Source organism: Electrophorus electricus, chromosome 24, assembly GCF_013358815.1.
Source record: "Electrophorus electricus isolate fEleEle1 chromosome 24, fEleEle1.pri, whole genome shotgun sequence".
Classification (NCBI taxonomy): Eukaryota; Metazoa; Chordata; class Actinopteri; order Gymnotiformes; family Gymnotidae; genus Electrophorus; species Electrophorus electricus.
In genome coordinates, this window is record NC_049558.1 from 6,670,471 (window position 1) to 6,692,300 (window position 21,830).

At 45.5% G+C, this 21,830-nt stretch overlaps 1 protein-coding gene across 7 annotated transcripts in view; it reads right to left on the minus strand.

The window, feature by feature from the left end:
- Window positions 1–6,851: 6,851 nt before the first annotated feature.
- myt1b (myelin transcription factor 1b) overlaps window positions 6,852–21,830 on the minus strand; it is a 31,294-nt gene continuing 16,315 nt past the window's right edge. For 5 of the 7 annotated variants that reach the window (XM_027007003.2, XM_027007008.2, XM_027007007.2 and 2 more), the window contains 17 exons: window positions 20,946–21,818; window positions 19,718–19,852; window positions 19,296–19,386; window positions 19,066–19,185; window positions 16,739–16,953; window positions 16,456–16,646; window positions 14,748–14,999; window positions 14,075–14,229; window positions 13,186–13,248; window positions 12,763–12,831; window positions 12,400–12,462; window positions 11,756–11,839; window positions 10,429–10,650; window positions 10,087–10,178; window positions 9,848–9,951; window positions 8,673–8,816; window positions 6,852–8,308 (listed from right to left, as the gene is read on the minus strand). In XM_027007003.2, coding sequence (XP_026862804.2) covers window positions 8,165–8,308; window positions 8,673–8,816; window positions 9,848–9,951; window positions 10,087–10,178; window positions 10,429–10,650; window positions 11,756–11,839; window positions 12,400–12,462; window positions 12,763–12,831; window positions 13,186–13,248; window positions 14,075–14,229; window positions 14,748–14,999; window positions 16,456–16,646; window positions 16,739–16,953; window positions 19,066–19,185; window positions 19,296–19,386; window positions 19,718–19,852; window positions 20,946–21,818 — 3,017 coding nt within the window. In that variant the 3' untranslated portion in view covers window positions 6,852–8,164. The remainder of the gene's footprint in view (window positions 8,309–8,672; window positions 8,817–9,847; window positions 9,952–10,086; window positions 10,179–10,428; window positions 10,651–11,755; window positions 11,840–12,399; window positions 12,463–12,762; window positions 12,832–13,185; window positions 13,249–14,074; window positions 14,230–14,747; window positions 15,000–16,455; window positions 16,647–16,738; window positions 16,954–19,065; window positions 19,186–19,295; window positions 19,387–19,717; window positions 19,853–20,945; window positions 21,819–21,830) is intronic. The other 2 variants (XM_035522516.1, XM_035522518.1) reach the window with 2 other exon arrangements.

The window sequence follows — 21,830 nt, forward strand, 5'->3', positions numbered from 1 at the left end:
GAGCAACTTACATATTTATCAGTATGACAGCATGTATAAGTCTGTGTTCCTCATGAACCAACCCCATGACCTTGGTGCTACTAGCTTGATGCTCTACTTACTCTGTCTTCTTGCTCAGTGAGCTACAAAGGCTTAAAAAATGAAATCTGAAGTTTAAAAATGTCTACGATATAGATGTTTTATTTAAATTCCATTTACACCCTCTCCTAGTAATAAGGAGAAGTAATTGACTTAATGAGAGCTTTGCAGCTGCTCTGCTATTCTAGCTGTCAACCCCCCTCACCTCCTTTAGTGCGTAGCCTCCACTGGCAGGAAGCTGCTTGGTGGCACCTTCCAGAGCACCAGGTGGTGCTGTTGAGGCAGGTGACCCACCACAGGGGCTAAGGGAAATCCAGGTCAGGAACATCCCACTCAGTCCTACTCTGTGCATGGGCGCTGTTTGGCTCTTCTACGTGGCGAGATTCGTCCTTGCTATGCATGGTAACGTCTGGATACCATGCACCATCTAGAAGAGGCAGCCCTGGCTTCACTCTGGGTTTTCAGCATGTTATCTTTACTCCTTGGGGGCTGGGAAGGGAGGAGGCGAGGCAAATACTGACTCCATTCCTGCCGTCACTGGTTGTCATCTGGATCATAGGAATCGCATGTACTGTGGCTTGCTAGTCCATAAGGTAATGGCTCTGTAGTGGGAGAGCATGTTTGTAAAGGTCCAAACCCTCCCCTATCTAGACATACTTTCCAATCTAGAATGACAGTAGAATTCCTACCTGTATCTGTCTTCTTAGAGATGATTATTGCAGTGAACAATATAGCTGGGTTGGCGAAATACTAAATGAAGTGTAGTGAATGTAGCCTTCAAATCCGAAAACAATGGTTTTTCCTTAATACCAGCAGAGGTCAGCATGTAATAGCTTGTCAACTGACAACAGAAAAATGTCTTTCATTTTCCAGGCTGGGTTGCTGAGCAGGCATAGAGAGGAAGGGGCCAGTACATTGCAAAGACCACATCTATCTACATGCTTTGCATCATTTTAATATTTACATTTAGAATGACCTCAACACACCAATAGACCCTAAGCAAAACTTATTAATAAGTGGTTCCTTAGTAACAATTCCTAATGATGTGAGGGTCTTGGCTACAATCTCCAGGGGGTCTTCACTTATAATCCCTGTTGACATTGTGCCCAGGGTATCTTAAGACTTCTATTTTTCTGTTCATTGGTTTAATTAATTGCCACCCAAAGAGATTCCTTGTATACAAAAAATAAAAATAACTTATTATTGTTAAAATTTATACTTATATAGCATGCCAAAATATTCTTAGTGAAATAATTGCAACAATTAATGGTGTTTTATTACACCATTATTAAAGTAGTCATTTGCCATCATAGCATAATCTTGCTAATACCCTATTCCACTTACTGGTTTCTATAAGAATGTGTGTAAGGTTTATCATATATGCCACTGATTGGTTTCTATAAGAATGTGTATAAGGTTTATCATATATGACACTGATTGGTTTCTATAAGAATGTGCGTAAGGTTTATCATATGTGCCACTGATTGGTTTCTATAAGAATGTGCGTAAGGTTTATCATATGTGCCACTGATTGGTTTCTATAAGAATGTGTGTAAGGTTTATCATATATGACACTGATTGGTTTCTATAAGAATGTGCGTAAGGTTTATCATATATGACACTGATTGGTTTCTATAAGAATGTGCGTAAGGTTTATCATATATGACACTGATTGGTTTCTATAAGAATGTGCGTAAGGTTTATCATATGTGACACTGACTGGTTTCTATAAGAATGTGCGTAAGGTTTATCATATATGACACTGATTGGTTTCTATAAGAATGTGCGTAAGGTTTATCATATATGACACTGATTGGTTTCTATAAGAATGTGCGTAAGGTTTATCATATATGACACTGATTGGTTTCTATAAGAATGTGCGTAAGGTTTATCATATATGACACTGATTGGTTTCTATAAGAATGTGCGTAAGGTTTATCATATGTGCCACTGATTGGTTTCTATAAGAATGTGCGTAAGGTTTATCATATGTGCCACTGATTGGTTTCTATAAGAATGTGCGTAAGGTTTATCATATGTGCCACTGATTGGTTTCTATAAGAATGTGCGTAAAGTTTATCATATGTGCCACTGATTGGTTTCTATAAGAATGTGCATAAGGTTTATCATATATGACACTGATTGGTTTCTATAAGAATGTGCGTAAGGTTTATCATATATGACACTGATTGGTTTCTATAAGAACGTGCGTAAGGTTTATCATATGTGCCACTGATTGGTTTCTATAAGAATTTGCGTAAGGTTTATCATATGTGCCACTGATTGGTTTCTATAAGAATGTGCGTAAGGTTTATCATATGTGCCACTGATTGGTTTCTATAAGAATGTGCGTAAGGTTTATCATATATGACACTGATTGGTTTCTATAAGAATGTGCGTAAGGTTTATCATATGTGACACTGATTGGTTTCTATAAGAATGTGCGTAAGGTTTATCATATGTGCCACTGATTGGTTTCTATAAGAATGTGCGTAAGGTTTATCATATGTGCCACTGATTGGTTTCTATAAGAATGTGCGTAAGGTTTATCATATGTGCCACTGATTGGTTTCTATAAGAATGTGCGTAAGGTTTATCATATGTGCCACTGATTGGTCAGCTTTTCTTTGCTGTCTTCCATCTCTTCCATCTTTTTGATTGAGCAGTTTATGTACAATAATGTCCTGGAAGGTCCTAATAAGGTCATGCTCCACATCTGCAACTTCCTAATACCAGTATAGCCACATTAAAACATACAGCATGTACAATAACCTGGCAGACACGCATGCGTGCATGCACACACACACACACACACACACACACACACACACGAGAAAGATGACCGTTATTTCCACTTTATTTGTGTTCGCCATATATAACATTAAAATGAATAAATGAATGGTGTCTCCACAAAAAACAGACATTGCTTTTATCATAACACTGATTATGGGTGAGCACAGATACAAGAATACACAAACACAGTCACGATCCAAACCCAACTACACACTTTATTTCCAGTGAGCCCGTGAAAGCCCCACAGCCACAGCCTGTCCAACTCTACAAAACGTTAGCAAAGAAATGACCGCGGCTACAAAAGTAACAAAAACCCATACCGTCTGTTATTGTGGAAGTGCCTGTCATTTTTGGAAGTACCAATTTTTTTTTTTTTGTCATTTTCTAAAGGTGAATTATACTGTGGCTACAAAATTACCAGTAAAAATAGCTCATCTTTGTAAAAATGACTCAGCAGGACAAGCTTTGGCTGTGGATTAAGTCACAAACTTTTTTTTTTTGTCAGTTCTTTTTGGAAATATTCTGCAATACAACAACAACACTGTTCCTTTATTACAAATGTACAGACTCGCACTGCTGTCAGAATAATGCCCTGTACACAATTGCTTTGCCTTTGACATATGTGTGATTAACTGATAATTCCCCTCACTTAAATAACCAATTGTCACTTAAGTAACAACCTGAATTAGTGTCACAGTTTCTCAAGTGGTTTTGGGAATAATACTTTTAGATATCATGTGTTTTTCATGTAAAAAGGAAACAAGTCTAAATGATAATTTGTCATTTAAGAAAATAGTACCCCCACCCCCCCAAACCCATACAAACAAACAAAAATACACAACTATTTGGCACCCTGAGTGGCATTTGTACCTATCACCCAAATGTAAACACACCCTTTCCTGCAGCTAAGTGAAATGTCAAAAGGCACACATGAGAACACCACAGAGCTGTAGGCTAGGACGCCTACAGAATGAGGGCCATTTTGGTTATATCAGCTTAATGGGAAACACAGTATACCATTCCATCAGACATGCTTGTCTACTCAGTGCATGGTTTAAATTCAGATGTCTTCTGTCAGGCGAACCCAAAGAGCATTGGAGCCCATGTCATTTAATGCCAATAAAACTACAAAAGGTCTTTGAATCCTTATTTTAGTCTTGGACTGTTTAGTTGTTTGTGGTTAATTTCTCATGTACAGTACTCTTAATATTTTACTCCAAGACTCCTGACTGTGCAATATAGTGACACTGTGTGAGCTGTGGGTTTTGGCTTGAATGAGAAAACATGTTTAAATTACAGTGCTACACTTCAGATGGGATACAGTTCCAGAGAACAAGCTACATTCTAAAAAATTAATAAAATTTACTCTCCATAAAAAAAGCTACTTATCATCGACAGCTACTGTTAAACAAAATACAACAAGGCATCGTAACTCATGCATGCTATATGGTGTGTCAGTGGTAATAAACAGATATTATAAGTGGTATTTCTGGTGAACCCTTTCATCATGACCAAACAAAGATGTCTACCTGTAATTCTACTCAAAAAGGCAAGGCTTGCTCAGTGACTCCTAATCCCAGTCCTGATAATCCTGTTTAATGAGAATTCTCTGCGTTAGCCCAGCTCCAATGACCCCGCTCCAACTCAGGAAAGGGCATGATCAGCTGATGAGTCTAACTGTGCACGCTACTGAAAAAGCCAGCGTGCACGGCACAGCAGCGTCAAGACTGGAACTGAGGACCACCGCTAGAACAGAAAGCTTAGATAGTTCTGGCTGTTAAAAATGAGCTGGCCCCGTACCAGCAAGATGAGAAGAGCTTATCTCACGTACATCCCACGTTCTCTAGCTGTGTTCTCTAGCTGAGTGGGTTCATATTCAAATGCAGCCCCACATCTTTCCTGGGGAAAGGTTACAGAAGAGGAGAGACTGAGGCCAGCGAAGGCGCTGACATTATACAAAAGGGACATAAATTTATGCAAACAACGTCCCCTCCATTTTCTCTGGGCGAGAGGAAGAGAAGCCAGACAGCATATCAATGGCAATCTCACAGCAAACTCTCAGCGTCACATCCCAACCTTCTTCCTTTAGTTTCAGTACAGATTCAGGGTTTAATCCCAGCTAGGCCACTGCCTAAAGTCTAGACCAGCTGGACAGACATGCTGGCCTCTCTCATAATCTGAACTGATCTTAATCTCAACATGGCAATGGCCTGTTGAATAACGTCCTCCAATGCTGCATCACAGGAAATTTTACATTTCACAGACAGAATACAGATTTACATTGAACACCAACAAACATGTAAAAGACATATGCATTTTGTCCCATTCTCCCTTTTGGTGTAAATATCCATCATCTAATATTAATTTGTATTTTTTTTTTCTTTAACTTCCAAAAGGTTTTGGATGAAAGGTCATGAAATGGCATTCAGCAATCTTAAAAGTGCACACAGGTTCTTGCTGTAATATCGCGTTCCTAATGAACCACATGGCCAGGGTGTACGGTTTCTATAGTACGACCTTCTGACTGCTGCCATGGTGATGCCCTGGAAATAATAAGGAGGCACAATGTTTACTTGACAACTTGCTAACATGAATCACACTGCTTTCCTTGTCATGGTTGGCACTGGAGACAAACATCTAGCATGACCTCTCCCACCAGAACTGACACAACACAACACTAAGAGCAGGACCATCATGTACTTTCAGCGCACTACGATGCATCTTCACAGATACGGACTCAACTGCAATCATTTAGCACTAAGACGGGTTAAGAACAGACTAGCGTTGCACCACTGTCCTATTTATATGACATACAGAGAGAAGCCCGGCAACCGTGGGCTGAAAACACCTCCAAAATAGGAAACTTTACAAACAGCCTCAGCATCTTTAGATTTAGAAACGTACCTCTACATATTATTATAAAACACATTGTTTCCTGCCACCACAGTAAAACAGGTCTTAATGTTTTTTTTGTTTTTTTTCCTTTTTGTCCCCTATTGGTAGTAATACTCACTGCTTTTCAAAAGATATCATTTCTCTGATAAGCTACAATAAGAGAAAGAGTTAACAAGTACACTGGAAAAATATATGTATGTTTATATTCTATATATAATTTTTTTTTGTCCTTTTTATACAGAATGTATATATAGTGTAGTTATGGCCATCTTGGCAAAGGAATAAAGGCAACTGTAACAATCACCACATGGCTTATGCCACGGTCACATGATTTGAGAGCTGTGTAGTTGTTGAATGGGTGGAGTCAGTAAATAAAGCATGGGTTAGTGGCACTTTGTGCATTTCAAAAATAACTCAAAATCAAGAATAAGGCTACAAGGGTGTATGCTTATCTGAACACTAGCTGAATAAGGACTTGGTGGTTCAAAAGTTTCCCTCAACGTGTTTACTGTTTTATCCTCCCCTAAAAACCCCATCATACACCTCCCATCATCCAAAATGTCTGTACAGAACAACGGAGGAATATAATCCATCAGAAGTATATAAGAACCATTCTGGACACAGAGAACATCTTGGGTGATAGTGAAACCTCAGTGTGATAAAAGTCAGTGAAAGAGCATCCAGAGATGATTCTACTTCCTGATGCTGTACTTCCTTGTCTTGTTGAAACTCTTAAAGTTGCACAGATTTTTTTTTTCACTTATCATCTTTACATTCCAAGTGTTGCTGGCATTTTAAGGAAACCCGATGATCATACTTTTTTAAAATCTTGTCCCAGTGTTATTTTTTTGTCTTTATTTCAGTAAGAGACTACTCAGACTCAGTCATCACAAACACGCAAAACTGGCATAAAATAAATATACAGTACAACCTCATCACAGTTCATTAGTTCATAAATATTGAATAAATAATAAACACATTAGAATTATCCGTAAGTAATGGGTAAGTCAGGATTTTGAAAAAAAAATCATGCAAAACAAAAATGACAACTTTATAAAATTATCAAAACATTTTAGTTAAAAATATTTGCACTTAAAAAAAGTTTTAAAAATCTACTGTCAAAAGAAAATAAGGTATAAAAACTGATGGTACATTTTTCTAAACTTATTTTTTCCTTCATCTTATATTTGTGTCCATTTATAAATGGAAGGGCTATGTTGCATTTTTAATAGAAGGATTTTTTTCATAGAAGGAGATAACTTAAAATAAATAAAATGTAAAAAATGCAAATAAACTGATAAATCAATAATAGAAATTATAGTAGAAATAATTTATAGGCCAGTGATTCTAAACTAGTAATCGAAAAGAAGTGCAATTCATTGTTCATAAATATAACAGATATAACTATGGCTGGATTGAACTGAGGAGAAAATACATTATATTACTGTAGCATAAATATTGCAAATGAATGATAAAGACCAGTGCTTCTGCAATCTAAAAGTATTTGAAATATTAATAAATAAACTGCTACCTAGAGCTAATATTAATAAAATATATTCATAAATATAAGGGCTGATTTTGGAGTGATGCCCACACAAATCAGAGGAGAGGTTTTTTGACAAAAGAGGATTACATAAATGTTAATCATATGTAATCCAAGGTCAGATATGAGTATTTATGAGCAAACATGCATCTTAAAGGGCCCACACTGTTGATTTCTCATTTGTGTATGTGTGTGTGTGTGTGTGTGTGTATGGGTGTGTGTTCTCCACTTTGCCTCGCTCCCTAACTTACATGATAAGCCATGAAGAACAAGTAGAATGCCACGGGCCTTCTTTACTTGTGGGGACAGTAATTGGAACCGTGGGCTGGTCCTCCACTGCCTGAGGCCACATTCACCACAATGATGGTTGCATCTGCTGCGATAGAGAGCACTCTTCCATACAAAACACGTGGAGAACTTTGAATTTCTTCCAAAGCGTTGCTCTCTTGTCTCTTGATGAGGCTCTGCGGGACGGATCATCTTCTTCATCCACAGGTGTCCTCTCAGCGCTGCCCAGGCTGAAGAAGTGCAAAGTGCCCCCTCAGATTTTGTGTGGATGGAAAAAAAAAAAAAGCAAAAAAAACCCCCAAAAAACTGAAGGATTTTGGTTCTGGTCGTTCCGTTATCCACTTCCAATCCAGCAGCTTTCGTGGATTTTGGTCCTTATATGAATGTGTTATATATACTATAGACTTTCTTTCTCTCGTCACTGAATGCTCCCTGGGATGAAGGTGGTTGTTGTTCAAAAAAACCTGAATGCCCTTTTTTTTTATGTGTATCATTTGTACACACTCACTTCGGTTCTGCACTGTCAATTCTCTTCTGCACCTCTGGGGGGAAATCCCTCAGGCAGAGTCACACTTTAATGCCCTTCACTGCTTGGTTGATGGTCTCCAGCAGGGCCTTGTTCTCTGGATTCTGGTAGCAGTCTTTATTGGTGTACATGTCGGTCAGAGTGCTCACGTAGCTCTCAAAATTCTGCTCTGTGATAGGTTCCTGCTGTGATTCAAAGCAAAAGAGGATATTGAAGCCCGTGAGGTGAGACAGGTCCTGTGAAGGTATGTGAGATTATGTGTTTTACTATGCATATGTGGGTGGAAATTTGTGGGTGGGAATCCCACAAATTTGCTCAATGAATCCCTAACATGAACGTGTTACAAGTCAAACAGAGGCCAATCGGTGCATTTTTTTCATTGAGGAAAAATGGCTAGAGAAGAAAACCTTGGTGCTGTACAGACTGTGCAGAATTCAAGGCAACTAATGTTTGGAAGGAGCCTGTGGGGAACAGCACCAGGTATGCCTGACTGGGCTTCTCTAAACCCATGCTGAGGGGACATGCACATGCAGCAGTGGGAGAACTCACCAAGTGTGGCAGGCGGATGTTGGCCAGGCTGCGTATGAGGGCCTGACTTAGTCCTGACAGTTCCATGAACAGTGCTTCATTCTGCTCTTCGATGATCTTGTTCTCATATTCGATGTTCTTCAGGTTCCTCTCCATGGATGTGATCTGCAGGCGGAAGTCAGAATACATTCAAAACCACCATGTGAAACCAAACATTCGTCACATATATCCTACTGATGATATACTACACAAATTGGTTTGACAAATTGTATTTTAAAACAAGATTTCAAAGTGATCATATATAAACAAGTGCAAATGAGCTATAAATGATAAAAATGTAAACACTGTTTTGAATGTTTTTTCAGTGTGTAAGTTGTAATCATCACCCCCTTAGTTTGTATAGTGGTACAGGAGTTAAGCTAATCTTTCCTTTCTTTGGGTAAACCAGAGAATGTGAGCTGATTGGAGAGGCAGAATAGACTGCTCCTCGCTGTAAGCAACCACTCCGCTCAAACTGTGCTCCAACTCTGGTCCAGCTTGTCTTCTTCTCCACTCCTCTCGTGCTCCTCACAGCACCCTGCAGTCCCTCCTACCCAACTCTGCTCTGGTGTCTCTATTTCTATTTATCACTCCCCACTCGAGCCAGAAAAATGTTTCTGTTCATTGAAAAAATATTTAAAAATGTGAGTTCTTGGTGTACCGAAATAAGACAAACAAACCCAACACTTAAAGATATCACATTTATTGAACTGAAGGAAAACCAGAGGCAGGCTGCAAAAAATCTCAAAATATTTTAACCTAAAAACCAAAAGTAGTACTGTTCAGTCTACTGTGAATCATGCAGGGACACATCCCTGTAGATGGAAAACTCTCATGTTATAGAGACGTGTCTTTTTAGATTCCACAACGAATCCCTTGTGGTAGTAATAGTCTCATAATACTTGTGTCCATTATGGGCCATTGTCATGTTTTGCACTTGAGCGGTACTGGAGTCATTTTGGAGCAAGAGAAAACACCAACGCTCTGGGAGAAATTGCGTCACGCCTCTCCCCGCTCTGTTCTCACTCTGAACCACTCACACACTGGCTGGAACCCACAGTCCCAATGCTTACCTTAGTCCACACACATGGTTCAACGTGTGTAACAGGCTTTATTTTAGAGGGTTAGAGATATGGGAAGATAAGTTGATGGCTAACCTGGGTTTGGAGGTTAACCATATCGGCTTCCATCTCATTGTTGGACTCACTGAGATCACTGATCTCCTTATTGAGTTGCTTAATGTCCTCGTCATTGTCCAGCACTGCACAGGTGGAGAATAAATGAATAAGGACATGTGGGGAATAACTCAGCCTAGACGAATGAGGAGGGTGGTGAGACACAAAGAGACAGCAAAATAGAGACAGTGAAACAGAGAGACACAGTGTGCTGCTCTCACCATCGCTGGCCCTGAACTTGGTGCTGAGATACTCCTCTCCGGGAAACTTGGCCTTTTTCTTAGCTAGAGAGGCCCGCGGACAGCCAGACAGACTGTAGACCAAAAACACCACGTAGTGAATTCACTTAAAAAAAAACCCCCCAAAACTTTTACACAAAGAAAACGCAATGAACTGCTTGCTGAGACATCTATTTACACACAGCAATAACATCTAAGAATATTCTGCGAAATTCGGGTTTCAGTGCAAAATGCTGTCTTATCATGTCCAAAGTTAGCTACTTTGTTTAAGCCTGTAACCTTTGCTTTAGATGGTAAGCTTTACTTGGGCCTGTGGGCATGTACCTGCGGTGGGTGAGGAAGCTGCCGTTGGCATGGCCCGACCCGTCGCAGCCGGGTGTCGGGCATGTGGGGCCCTCAGGCTTGAAGGCCTTCCAGGAGAAGGGCGTGCCGTTCAGCAGGCCATCCTTCTGCCGGCGGGCTGCCAGCGGGCACCCGTAGGCGCTGCGGTGGGTGGCATACTTCCCGCTGATATGACCCAGGCTGTCACAGCCTGGCACAGGGCATCTGAGAGAGCGAGTGAGAGAGAGAGAGAGAGACAGAGAGAGAGAGAGATGTAAGATGTAAAGAAAGATAGAAAGTTGTGAGCGAGCGAGAGAGAGAGAGAGAGAGAGAGAGAGAGAGAGAGAGATGTAAGATGTAAAGAAAGATAGAAAGTTGTGAGCGAGCGAGAGAGAGAGAGAGAGAGAGAGAGAGATGTAAGATGTAAAGAAAGATAGAAAGTTGTGAGCGAGCGAGAGAGAGAGAGAGAGAGAGAGAGAGATGTAAGATGTAAAGAAATATAGAAAGTTGTGAGCGAGCGAGAGAGAGAGACAGAGAGAGAGAGAGATGTAAGATGTAAAGAAAGATAGAAAGTTGTGAGCGAGCGAGAGAGAGAGAGAGAGAGAGAGAGAGAGAGAGAGAGAGAGAGAAAGAAATGAAATAACAGAGAGTGGGAGAGAGAGAAAGCGAGAAGGGGAGACGAGGCACATCAGAGACAGAAACACAGCTTGATTGAAGAGTTTATGAAGGACGTGTCACCCAGAGGTTAACAGCAATAGCGTTCGTCTGGTCGGAAATATCACCTTGCCATTCCCCCATCAATTACGTTAATTATCCCTGCGTCTTGTGCCACCACACCCTCTTTACTGTAACTTTGAAAGCTGCAATTAGTATCTCAGTCACGCAGCGTGACCACAGGATTCTTAATGATTCTCCGCTCTTGGCCACCACACACCTGGTTTTTTATATGAATCTGTATTCCCAAAACGTCATGTAAAGCAAGGTGATATTTGAGTACAGACAGAAGTACTTTACACTGTCCAGTTCAATGCCCTTACACTGGAAAAAGAAACAATGTGCATGCATGTTGCTGCAGGGTTGAGGTTTTTCTATTATATCCGTAGTGATGTAGCTGCAGCTGTGCGCGGCAGGATCCGCATTACAGGGCTTGTCTAAACTGCAATAGGCTACGGTGCACTATAGTAAAATGATTGTCAGTTTGGTGAGAGATCAGTAGCACCAGTGTGAGTATGTGCTTGGGTATTCATGCCCATTCTTTGGGTTTTCAAGTGAAAAGCCCGGCTATACAATACCGTATAGTACTGTAAAAGTGTTTCTACGCGGTACGAACTTTAAGAGCTCGGAGTCCTCCTTGTCGTCCTTGGTGGGGGTCGTTTTTATTCCGCCTTTCTTGGCACGAGGGCACCCAGACAAACTGAAAACAGAGAGTACGCAGCCCATGAGGAGCCAGAAAGAACCACCTTCCCAGCCCCACACTCCCAACCGCCCCCACACCCGCGGCAGTTGAGCAAGCATCGGCGCTAATGGCAACGAGGCAGGCCAGATTCAAAGAAAAACAAACAAACAAACAAAAAAACCCTAAAGACAACTGGCACAGGTAGGTGCGGCAGACAGCAGGCACGCGAGAGAATAGGGAACAGCACAGAGGGCTTTGTGGAAGTCAGGGACAGAGATATCACATAGCAGATAGCATGCACAAACATAGTACCCCATTGTAAGGTTTGTTCCCCATTCTAAGGCATTATTCAAATCTGTTTGTTCAGGGAAGGGTCCTGTTCTCCAGAGCCAGTGTGTGGTGTGTGTATGGGTCCTGCGTCTCTACTGCTGCCTTTCGCTAAGCTTCTCTGTCCTGCTCTGTGTGTCTGCGTGAGTGGGAAACATTGTGTGTGTGTGTGTGTGTATGTGTGTGTGTGTGTGTGTGTGTGTGTGTGGGTGGGGGGTGCTTGTGGGTATGAGGGGTTGTAGGACCAGTACCTTCGGTGAGAGGCGTAGTTACCAGTGATGTGGCCGGAACCATCACATCCTGGAGTGGGGCACCTGATAGGCCAAGGTCAAAGGTCAAAGGTTAGTGAGAGGGTGCTTTCTTTAGCACTTTTCAATTACAACTACTCTTGAATCAGATTTAATGGACTGATTTATTGATCAAATGCAATGCTCAGAATGATCCTGAAAATGCTAACAACCCCCAAAACAAAATACCTGATGCTGTTGTTTGAGATATTGGCTTCTCACAAGAAAATTACAGGTAAGAGAGATCAGCAGAAAGTGGCAAAGCAGTAAACAGCGCTGAGCCTCGTGGCGCAGGGGAACGGGGCAAAGCAGAGGAGGGGCACGTACTTGAGTTCAGCTGTGTGTGCTGCCATTAGGGAGCGGAGGCTCTTATCAGCAAGAGGACACCCAGACAGGCTGAGAGAGAGAAGGGGGGTGTGCAGGAAAAGAGAGAGAGAGAGAGAGAGAGAGAGAGAGGACAGTGAGAAGAAAAAGAACCCAGAACGTCCCTTGTAAGAAGCAGGAATGAAAAACAGGCTGAAAGGGAGCATGAAAAAGCAAAAACTGTATGGGGTCTTGAAATCTCAGGGGTCTTGAAATGCACAACTAGGGCAAACCCTGATTTAGCTGAAGGACTCGGGTCCAGGTCTTAGAGCTACTGATCATGCCTTAAAACTCTGGAAGTCAGGCAACTCTATCGAGCCAGTAGGGGGCGGACTTTCTGGGAGGATAACGTTAGGGGAGGAGGTGTTGCTCCTTGAGACGCTCTACCTGCGGTGGGATGCATAGTTTCCAGTGATGTGGCCACTGCCATCGCAGCCGGGAGTAGGACACCTGCGCAGAGGAGTGGGGGAGGGAGGATAAACTACGGGTTACGACGGAGGACTTGACGGTGCTCGTCAAGAAAACTGTAAAGACAGCTGAAACTGAACCATCTTATAGCGGAATACTTCACTAATTCAGAATGAAATCTGAGTCCGGCTTTATTGGCCAAGCATATCCGCACACACAATGAATTTTACTTTGGTTACACGGTATCATGCTGTGCACGGCAGAACTGGTGAATATGTAAATATTCACTCCTAAATCTTCCATGAACGCACACAATTGCATAAGTGCACAGACATCCTTTTGTTGACATTCAAAGTAAAAATATATAAAGACATAAATATTAAAATACGGGTTCGCAAATAACACTTGGATAATGAAGATTGCAGAATACAGCAGTCAGATAAGTTACAGGACTATAACTAGTAGTGCAAGGCATACACTACAATAAAAGATCACTGCTGTGCATTAACTTTTCATGATACTAATCGTGTGAGGGAAAGCTGTAAAATCTTGGAGTTTGACCCCCGTAAGCGCCTCCCGGAGAGGTAAACGAGGCATGAAGACTGGACAGTTTTGCATCTCCAGACCCCACGATGCGCTGGAGTTTGTGTAGGTCATGTTAGTCAGCAGAGCTACGCCAGACTGCTATAGAGGTGGTGAGGATGGATGCCATGACTGCTACATAGAACCGACCCGGCGGCTCTTATGGCAAGCTGATCTTTACATCAACTGAACTTTAAGGGAGGTTAGTGTACTCATGAGGTTAGTCACAGACAAACAGATTGTGTAAGAGCAGATTGTGCTCATGGGAGAACAGCTGAAGACTTACGTGAGGAGCTCTTTCTTGCACTCCTTGGGCTGGAACTTGACCTTAAAGCTGGGGGTGGTGACCTCACCAGGGTACTTCCTGTCCTCTGGGCTGTCTTGTGCCACGTCACTGTCCTCGGGATCAGAGGACACAAACGACTGGGCTGTGTGATCCATCTGTAGCCACACACACACACACACACACACGCGCACACACACACACACACACACACATACATACACACACACACACAGATATGATACCTTACCAGACATGAGGAATATATGATTAAACAATTAATAACTCACCCTTTTGCTTTGAACTGAGAAAAAAACAGGACAGGCATAAGAACTATCATTTAACGTCATCATTTAACTATCATTTAAGCTTATTATGCCACAATACTTGCATCTTTAAATCCCATTTCCTGGCATAATTTTATTTTAATAACTTGTATAATGTCTTGCTTTGCCATATTCGGTCATAAAAGTAATGTAAAATATTTTACTTAAAAAAGTAAAATACTCTTTAACTAAAATGTTGAAAAATGCACAGAAGTAAAAATGATCTCTTGCTCGAATACATTGTTTGTATATATTCCAGCAGTTATTTGTTCAGCTGCTAGTGCAAACACTACAGTCCAGTTCTATCTGACTTATCCTCCACTGCAGCATTGCAAAGTCAAAACTCTCACCTCCTCTAGCTCCTCCTCTCTCTGCCGATTGGGTTTGGTGTAGTCCAGTGGCCCCTCCCACTCCTCCTGCTTGTAGGCCTGTAAGTGGGGTGAGATGCTGCTGTTGCCATGGTGCACGGAGGATGAGGATGACGACGAGAGGTCAGGGGACCGCACGCCTGGGCTGGCGCTCAGTGGCCCTCCCTCCTTCTTCAACGGCTTCTTCATACTCAGATCCAGGGTCCCGTTCTCGTCCACCTCGATCTCCATGTTCTGTAGGCGAGAAAGAGCACAAAGCGCGACGCAGCTTCACAAACAGGGTGACGCAGCAGCCTTATGAAACGAGGTCACGCCGTGTTTAGCGGGGAAAAGGCGCAGGGTAGCCTCAAACAGTGTGATCCCGCGCGCCTGCGTGCACGGCGCGAAGCAGTACTGTTCCATGCCCCTCATGCTGTTGTAAACAGTCTATAACGGATGATTATATGAAAACGCGACCGTGTTGGTTGCCGTGTGCAGTACGGCGTGTGGGCGGGTGTGTGTGTACACAGGGCTGAGTGCTGCAGGGGGTGGGGGGGAGAGGAGCCCAGAGCGCTGGTGCCAGCAGCGGGTGGCGGATCGTAGGGCGACTGCGCTCTGATTAGCGCAGAGCCACTGGGCCTCATAGTCCATTAATCTTCCCCCCTTTTCCCCCCTCCACTAAAAACGTGGCAGCGACGAGAGAGAGAGAGAGAGAGAGAGAGAGAGAGAGAGAGAGAGAGATGAAGTAGTTGGGGGGGAAGCTTTTTACGAAGGTAAAAAAAAAAAATCACAATATCGGGGAGAGAGCTTGTACAATTACAGTCTAAACTCCCTATGTGTACACAGGAGGGGGACGGGGGAGGGGTGGGGGGGGTGGAAAGAGGATGGAGAAGAAAAGCAAGGAGAGTCAGTTTGGTCTTTTCGACTATACAAAAACCAATGACCCGCATTCATCCTCCCATTAGAGGAAATAATGAAACAGAGCGCGGAGCACACCTGCTCCTGGGTAATCCAGGGGAAACCTAATGCAAGAGGGCTGAGAGCACCAAGAGGATGGAGAGAGTAGAGGGAAGCAGGGAAGGAGGAGGTGGAGAGGCGGATGAAAGGAGAGAAAGAGAGCTGACGCAACACCACTTCAATGGCCGCTCAGCCTCGGGAAACGTGCAACTCCGGTTCGTGGTGGATTTAAGATGTTGCGTGATACTGGATGCCTTCCTTTTCGGGCGCATACATGCAGACACACACACACACACACACACACACACACACACACACACAGGCATGCGTGCACACAGACGCATTCATGCGCACACCCACCCGCCCACACCTGCGCTGTTGGGAGGTCAAGTCTGCAAGGTTTTGTTTGGTCCCCATTGGACATCTGTGCCAGGTTGCCATGGGGTTGGGGTAGAGTATGTTCCGGAGTGCTTGCTGTCGCTGGGCACCACTAGACGGAAATGCTGTGGACCCCGGGGCGGTGTGTGGGGGGTGGGATGCGTGGTGTGGGGTGTGGGGTGTGTGATGGGTAGTGCAGGGTGTGGGGTGTTGGGAGTGGGTCCATGGTACAGGTTTCAGGATGTGGGGTGTGGGGTGTGGTGTACAGGGACTGGGTTGTGGGGTGCGGGGTCTGGGGTGCAGGGTGTGGGTTGTGTGGTGCGGGGTGCGGGGTGAGGAATGTGGGGGTATGGGGTGTGGGTTGTGGGGTGTGTACCTGCTCCTGGTGCTTGGTGCTGAGGTTCTCCGGCCTCTCCCAGCAGCGTGTGGACAGGTTCAGGATGGCTGTGGCAGCCATGTGTGCAGCCTCGGCATCCTGGGAGTAGTCATGGGCGACCGATGAGCCCTTCCCGTAGGTGCCCTGCATGCCGGGGCTCGGGGAAGATGTCCTCGGGTATAGGGGCTTGGCTGCGGACACGTAAGGGCCAGGGATTACTCCAACAGGCCCTTGGTGGGGGTGGCGGGGGGGTGTAGCTAGAGCTGTGGCAGTTTGCACTCACGTTTGAAGGCCTTCGGTGAGGTTTCGCTGGTGTGCATCTTTGGGGCGAGCATGCGCTTGCCGAACACCTGCACATCGAAGCTTGCATAATCAAAGGAGACCTTGGAGTACTTCTCCAGCTCCTTGGCCAGGTTGGCGCGCGGGGTGCTGGGGACGAGACTGGCTCTGTAGCTGCCATACTGTGGCACCTCCAGTTGCTTTACAAAACACATAGGCCTGTAGACAGAGAGAGAGAGAGAGAGAGAGAGAGAGAGAGAGAGAGAGAGGGAAGGAGAGCACCAAGTATGATCTGATTATGGGAGGTAGTTACTGTAGGAAAATTTACAGCATTGATCTTGACTTCTTTTACGATTATGTTTTGTTAATAACTTTGTCCATTTGGTGTTCAGTTTACGTCAACGGTTTTGGCAGTGCTGCAACTTGCAACATTAAAGCCAATAAAACGCTGCCCGGAGAGAGTTTCAGTAGTGAAATTTAATTGTTTTTTTTTTTTTTTTGTTTTTTTTTATATATATAAAGTTATTTATATAAATGTAATTTCCTTCCCAAGAGGTCAGTATCTTCTGAAGGAGGGAGGAAAGGATGGCGAATGAGAGCTAGTCAGGAAGGCAGAGAAGACAAGAAACAGACCCAGACAAAGGAGACTGATGCAGGCTCCGGAAAAAAAAAGAAACTGAGAAGAGAGGGAGAGCGAGCGAGAGAGAGAGAGAGAGAGAGAGAGAGAGAGAGAGAGAGAGAGAGAGAAAGTGAGAGAGAGAGAGAGAGAGAGAGAGAGAGAGGGAGAGAGAGAGAGAGAGAGAGAGAGAGAGGGAGAGAGAGAGAGAGAGAGAGGGAGAGAGAGAGAGAGAGAGAGAGGGAGAGAGAGAGAGAGAGAGAGAGAGAGGGAGAGAGAGAGAGAGAGAGAGAGGGAGAGAGAGAGGGAGAGAGAGAGAGAGAGAGAGAGAGAGAGAGAGGGAGAGAGAGAGAGAGAGAGAGAGAGAGAGGGAGAGAGAGAGAGAGAGAGAGGGGGAGAGAGAGAGAGAGAGAGAGAGAGGGAGAGAGAGAGGGAGAGAGAGAGAGAGAGAGAGAGGGAGAGAGAGAGGGAGAGAGAGAGAGAGAGAGAGAGAGAGAGAGAGAGAGAGTGAGAGAGTGAGAGGGAACAGAGACACACACTCTCGAGGAGGATAGGAGCTGGATTAAATGCTGGTTTATCAGCATAGGGCACATTTGCATATTGTCGAGTAATATGGAATTCACCATAAAACCTCTTTAAAACCGGCTTCCTTTTCCTGGAGTGCACACAGCTCTGGGCGCCGTGCCACTGCTACACCCGCAAACCCTTGAGCTCCACACCTCCACCCTCCCCCCAAACATGTCACCCACCCAACAGGTCCCCCCCCCACCCGCCCTGGTACCAGAGAGCATATGAATGCATACGCAAGTACTCATGCTTGCTGATGGATACAAAAAGCGCTAAAGTAACAGGGAAAGAAAGTGGGCTCAATCTGCAGGGACTCGAGCTCACACATGTGCATCAGACGTGCCGCCCGCGACGCTTCCTTTTGCGAGTCCTGTCATTACTCCGGCGTACTCCCATTAGAGTGGCGTGGCCCGTGGAACGCTCCCAGCTCCCCCCGGTGACCTCCCTGCCCCCCCAAATGGGCTCTCCCACACCGCTGCTCCTTTGAATCATAATAATGGCAGTAAGACAGTCTCCGTCTTCCGCGCGACAGCCGACGTACTTCCTTGAGGAGAGTAATTATTTTCCTTATGCTCCGTGCCCCGTAAGTCTGTTAATTAGCTTATCGGTGGCGTAATTAGAGATGCAGGGCTGGCGTGTGAACTCGGAATGATAGGCTAGGCTGTTCGCTATTAGAGGGGTCGTGAAAGGGGTTAGCACCCTGGCCAATCACCGCTACGGTAAGTAGGTCCCGTCCTTGTGATTGATGGCGGGGTTAAGCAAGCATGGCGGCTGGTGTTTTTGATTGACGCACCCTGCTGACGTGGGCGAGCTGGCGGCGTGGCAGGCAGGATGGGCGAACTGAAACAGACGCTGACATTAGGCTCTGGAGCGCCTACCTGCAGACCTTCAGCAAATCTTATGGCTGCTTTTTCACTTTGGATGCCCGCAGCACCGTAGTGCACCATTCCTGCATGCCGGTGAGCAGAGAGGTTCCTGGGCTGAACCCCTGACGGTTTTACCATAAACGGCGCATTAGTCCTGTCCCTTCTGCCTGCCCCCTGGCTGGCCGCGCACCTAGGCTGCTGAAACTCACCTTTGCGGCCTGACCTGCTGATGCTCCTCCCCTGAGTGTTCAGGAAACAGGGGGGAAGGGGGCGCGCCCTTACCTGAGCACTCTGTCCGAGTTGGGGCTGCTTTTGGGGGGCTCGCTCATCGGCTGGGGCAGGTGCTGCTTGTCATGGTTCTTGGACAGCTTCTCGGCTGCGGCGATGGGGCACCCCGACAAACTGCGAGCAGATCCGAGGGTCGGTGAGAGAGTGGGCCTGGGTGTGTGTGCTGGTGTGTGTGTGTGTGTGTGTGTGTGTGTGTGCTGTTGAGACGGGGGGAGGTGCGGTACCTGCGGTGTGTGTTGCGGTTGCTGTTGACATGGCCTTGGCCTGTGCACCCAGGCGTGGGACACTTGAGAACGTTCTCGTGCATGGCCAGTACTGCAGAACAGACCAGTAACACAGAGAAGCAGAGCGAGCGAGGCATGCATGAACGCTAGCAGGAGAACACCACTACCCTGCAGCCGCATCAGAACAACACTGGCAGCATATACAGAATTTACCTCTGTGAGTGTTCATATTACTTAAACCCCTCTCCTGTGTGTGTGTCTCTGTGAGTGTTCATATTACTTACACTTATATTACTTATATAAACTGTATTGGTCTTTCAATTCTTTTAATTATGTGAGAGAGGATGTATTAATCCTGTTCAGTCTGGCTTCCCAGCTATGCGTGTGTGTGAGTGTGTTTGTGTGTGGAATTGCTGACTCACTTTCAGGGGGAATCCTGTCTTTGTGAGGACAGCCTGACAAACTGCGGTGGTGAGGGTATAGTCCGGTCACGTGCCCTGTGCCGTCACAGCCGGGGGTGGGGCATTTGACTTCTTTTTTCTCTGGTCTGGCGCTCTCTGTGAAACAGTGGGCCAGACTGCCTGTCATTGAAGCAATGTCTCAGCAACATATAATGATAAGACAAGGAGTTATACAAAAGGGTATTGCAGACACACACACACACACACACACACACACACACGTAGGGTAACCTTATCTGTAGTAGTGCGTAGGTCTCTGAGAGCACATTTACAGTGATAATGATGGCCATTACATGCAGTGGGTGAGAGGAGGGGTTAACATGGGATTAGCTCTGGTCAGGAGCATTCATTTGCACCGGCGCTTATAGGGCCACACACTGCAAAATGGGCCTCATTAAACACACTTTACCGCTGGCAAGGTTTATCTGCACGGTACACGCGGGAGGCGGCTTCAGATGTAGGTGCGGGAACGTTAAAGTGAGAGCGAAAAAAGTGAGAGAAAGGAGAAAAGGTAGACAGTGAGCGCGAGAGGAAGAGAGGAGCGAGGGAGACATGTAGAGAGAAAGAAGAGAGCGAGACGGAGGGTGAGCATTTTATGCGCGCTCTACTGACTCCTTAATTGAATGTTCAAATGTTAACGAGACATGCACCTTCTAATTAAAGCTGGACAGAGCCTGAGGAAGGCCGTTAAACGGAGAAAAGCAGAGCCCATCTGAGCACGCTCAGTGAGTGTAGCGGCGTGAGGACCAGGCACGGTGCCAAGCCCACAACCACAAACAAACCAATAAACGAACAAACAAATGCCAAACCAATCTAATTACACCGCCCCCCTCACCACTCTCTGCCTGTCTCTCTCTCACGCTAAGTGCTTCCTTCAGTAATTACAGACTGCAGCTCTAGTTTATCTATGGAAACAAATTCATTTGACCCATTTACTCTCTATTGCTATTCCATTAAAAGGGTATAGGGCTAGGGTGGCTTATCTAAGCAAGCGCATGTCTATATTTCAACATATTTATCTATGCTTAATTGGGCATAGGTGCATGGTTATGAACAACTGGAATCTTGTGAAACCACTCAGTGAAAATGCATTATACATGACTACATAGGCAATAAACTGCAATTACCCTTTATATATATATAAAAGGCTGGTCAGTGAGTTGCCTTGTTGGTACATTACTGAGTGTACCTTTGCTGTAGTAGCTCTTGCGTAGCTGATCCACATGCTTACTAGGCCGGTCGTCAAGAGGGAAGTACCGGTGGCGCTCAGGCATGTGCGTGAACTCGCGGTGACCTTTGACCTGCTGTGCTTTGAGAGCGATGGCCTGTTCAAGCAGGCCCAGGTTGCCCCTCATCATGTCATACATGTCCGGGTCGTCGGTCGCCGTGGAGTGCGGAGGCGAGCTGTCGTCGTCTTCCTCGCCGTCCTCGTTGTCGTGCTCCGACTCCTCCGAGCGCACCTCGATCACTACCGATGCCTTGTTGGAGGTGTAGTTCTCCGGCGTCGGGGGCTTGTGGGTAATGTAGTCCTCCTTGTGGTGGGATTCCCGCGGCGCAGTCATTGCGGCGGGGTCGGAGGGCTCGTGCCGCTCTTCCTCCTCATCGTACTCCTCCACGTACGCGTTCTCCTCGGGCGTCTTCCTGCCGTCTGCGGCTGGCCGCGCGACCGACTCCTCGGTGAAGTAGTGGGGATGCGGTTCCTCCGCCCTGCTCTGCACCTCCTCCCCCACCTCCCCCGTTACGTTCTCGGTCTCGCCGCTCAGCCCGTTCGTCTTGGCTCCACGGACGGTTGCTTGGCCCCCCTCTTTCATCCTGTCTCGCTCTCTGTCTTCCTCCTCTTCTTCCTCCTCTTCTGCTTCTGGACTCCCCTCCTGCACCTCCATGGCAACAGGCTGCTGCTGCTGTGGTAGTGGCTGTGGTTGTCGTGGAGACGGCAGGTGGCTGTTGCAGGTGTTGAGGTGCAGCAGGGTGTTGGTCACTATGTGCTGGTAGCTGGAAAGGTGGTCTGTTCCAGGTGCTTTGGGCTTTTCTGTGCTGGACGCCTCAATGATCATGCACTCCTCTAAGGAACACA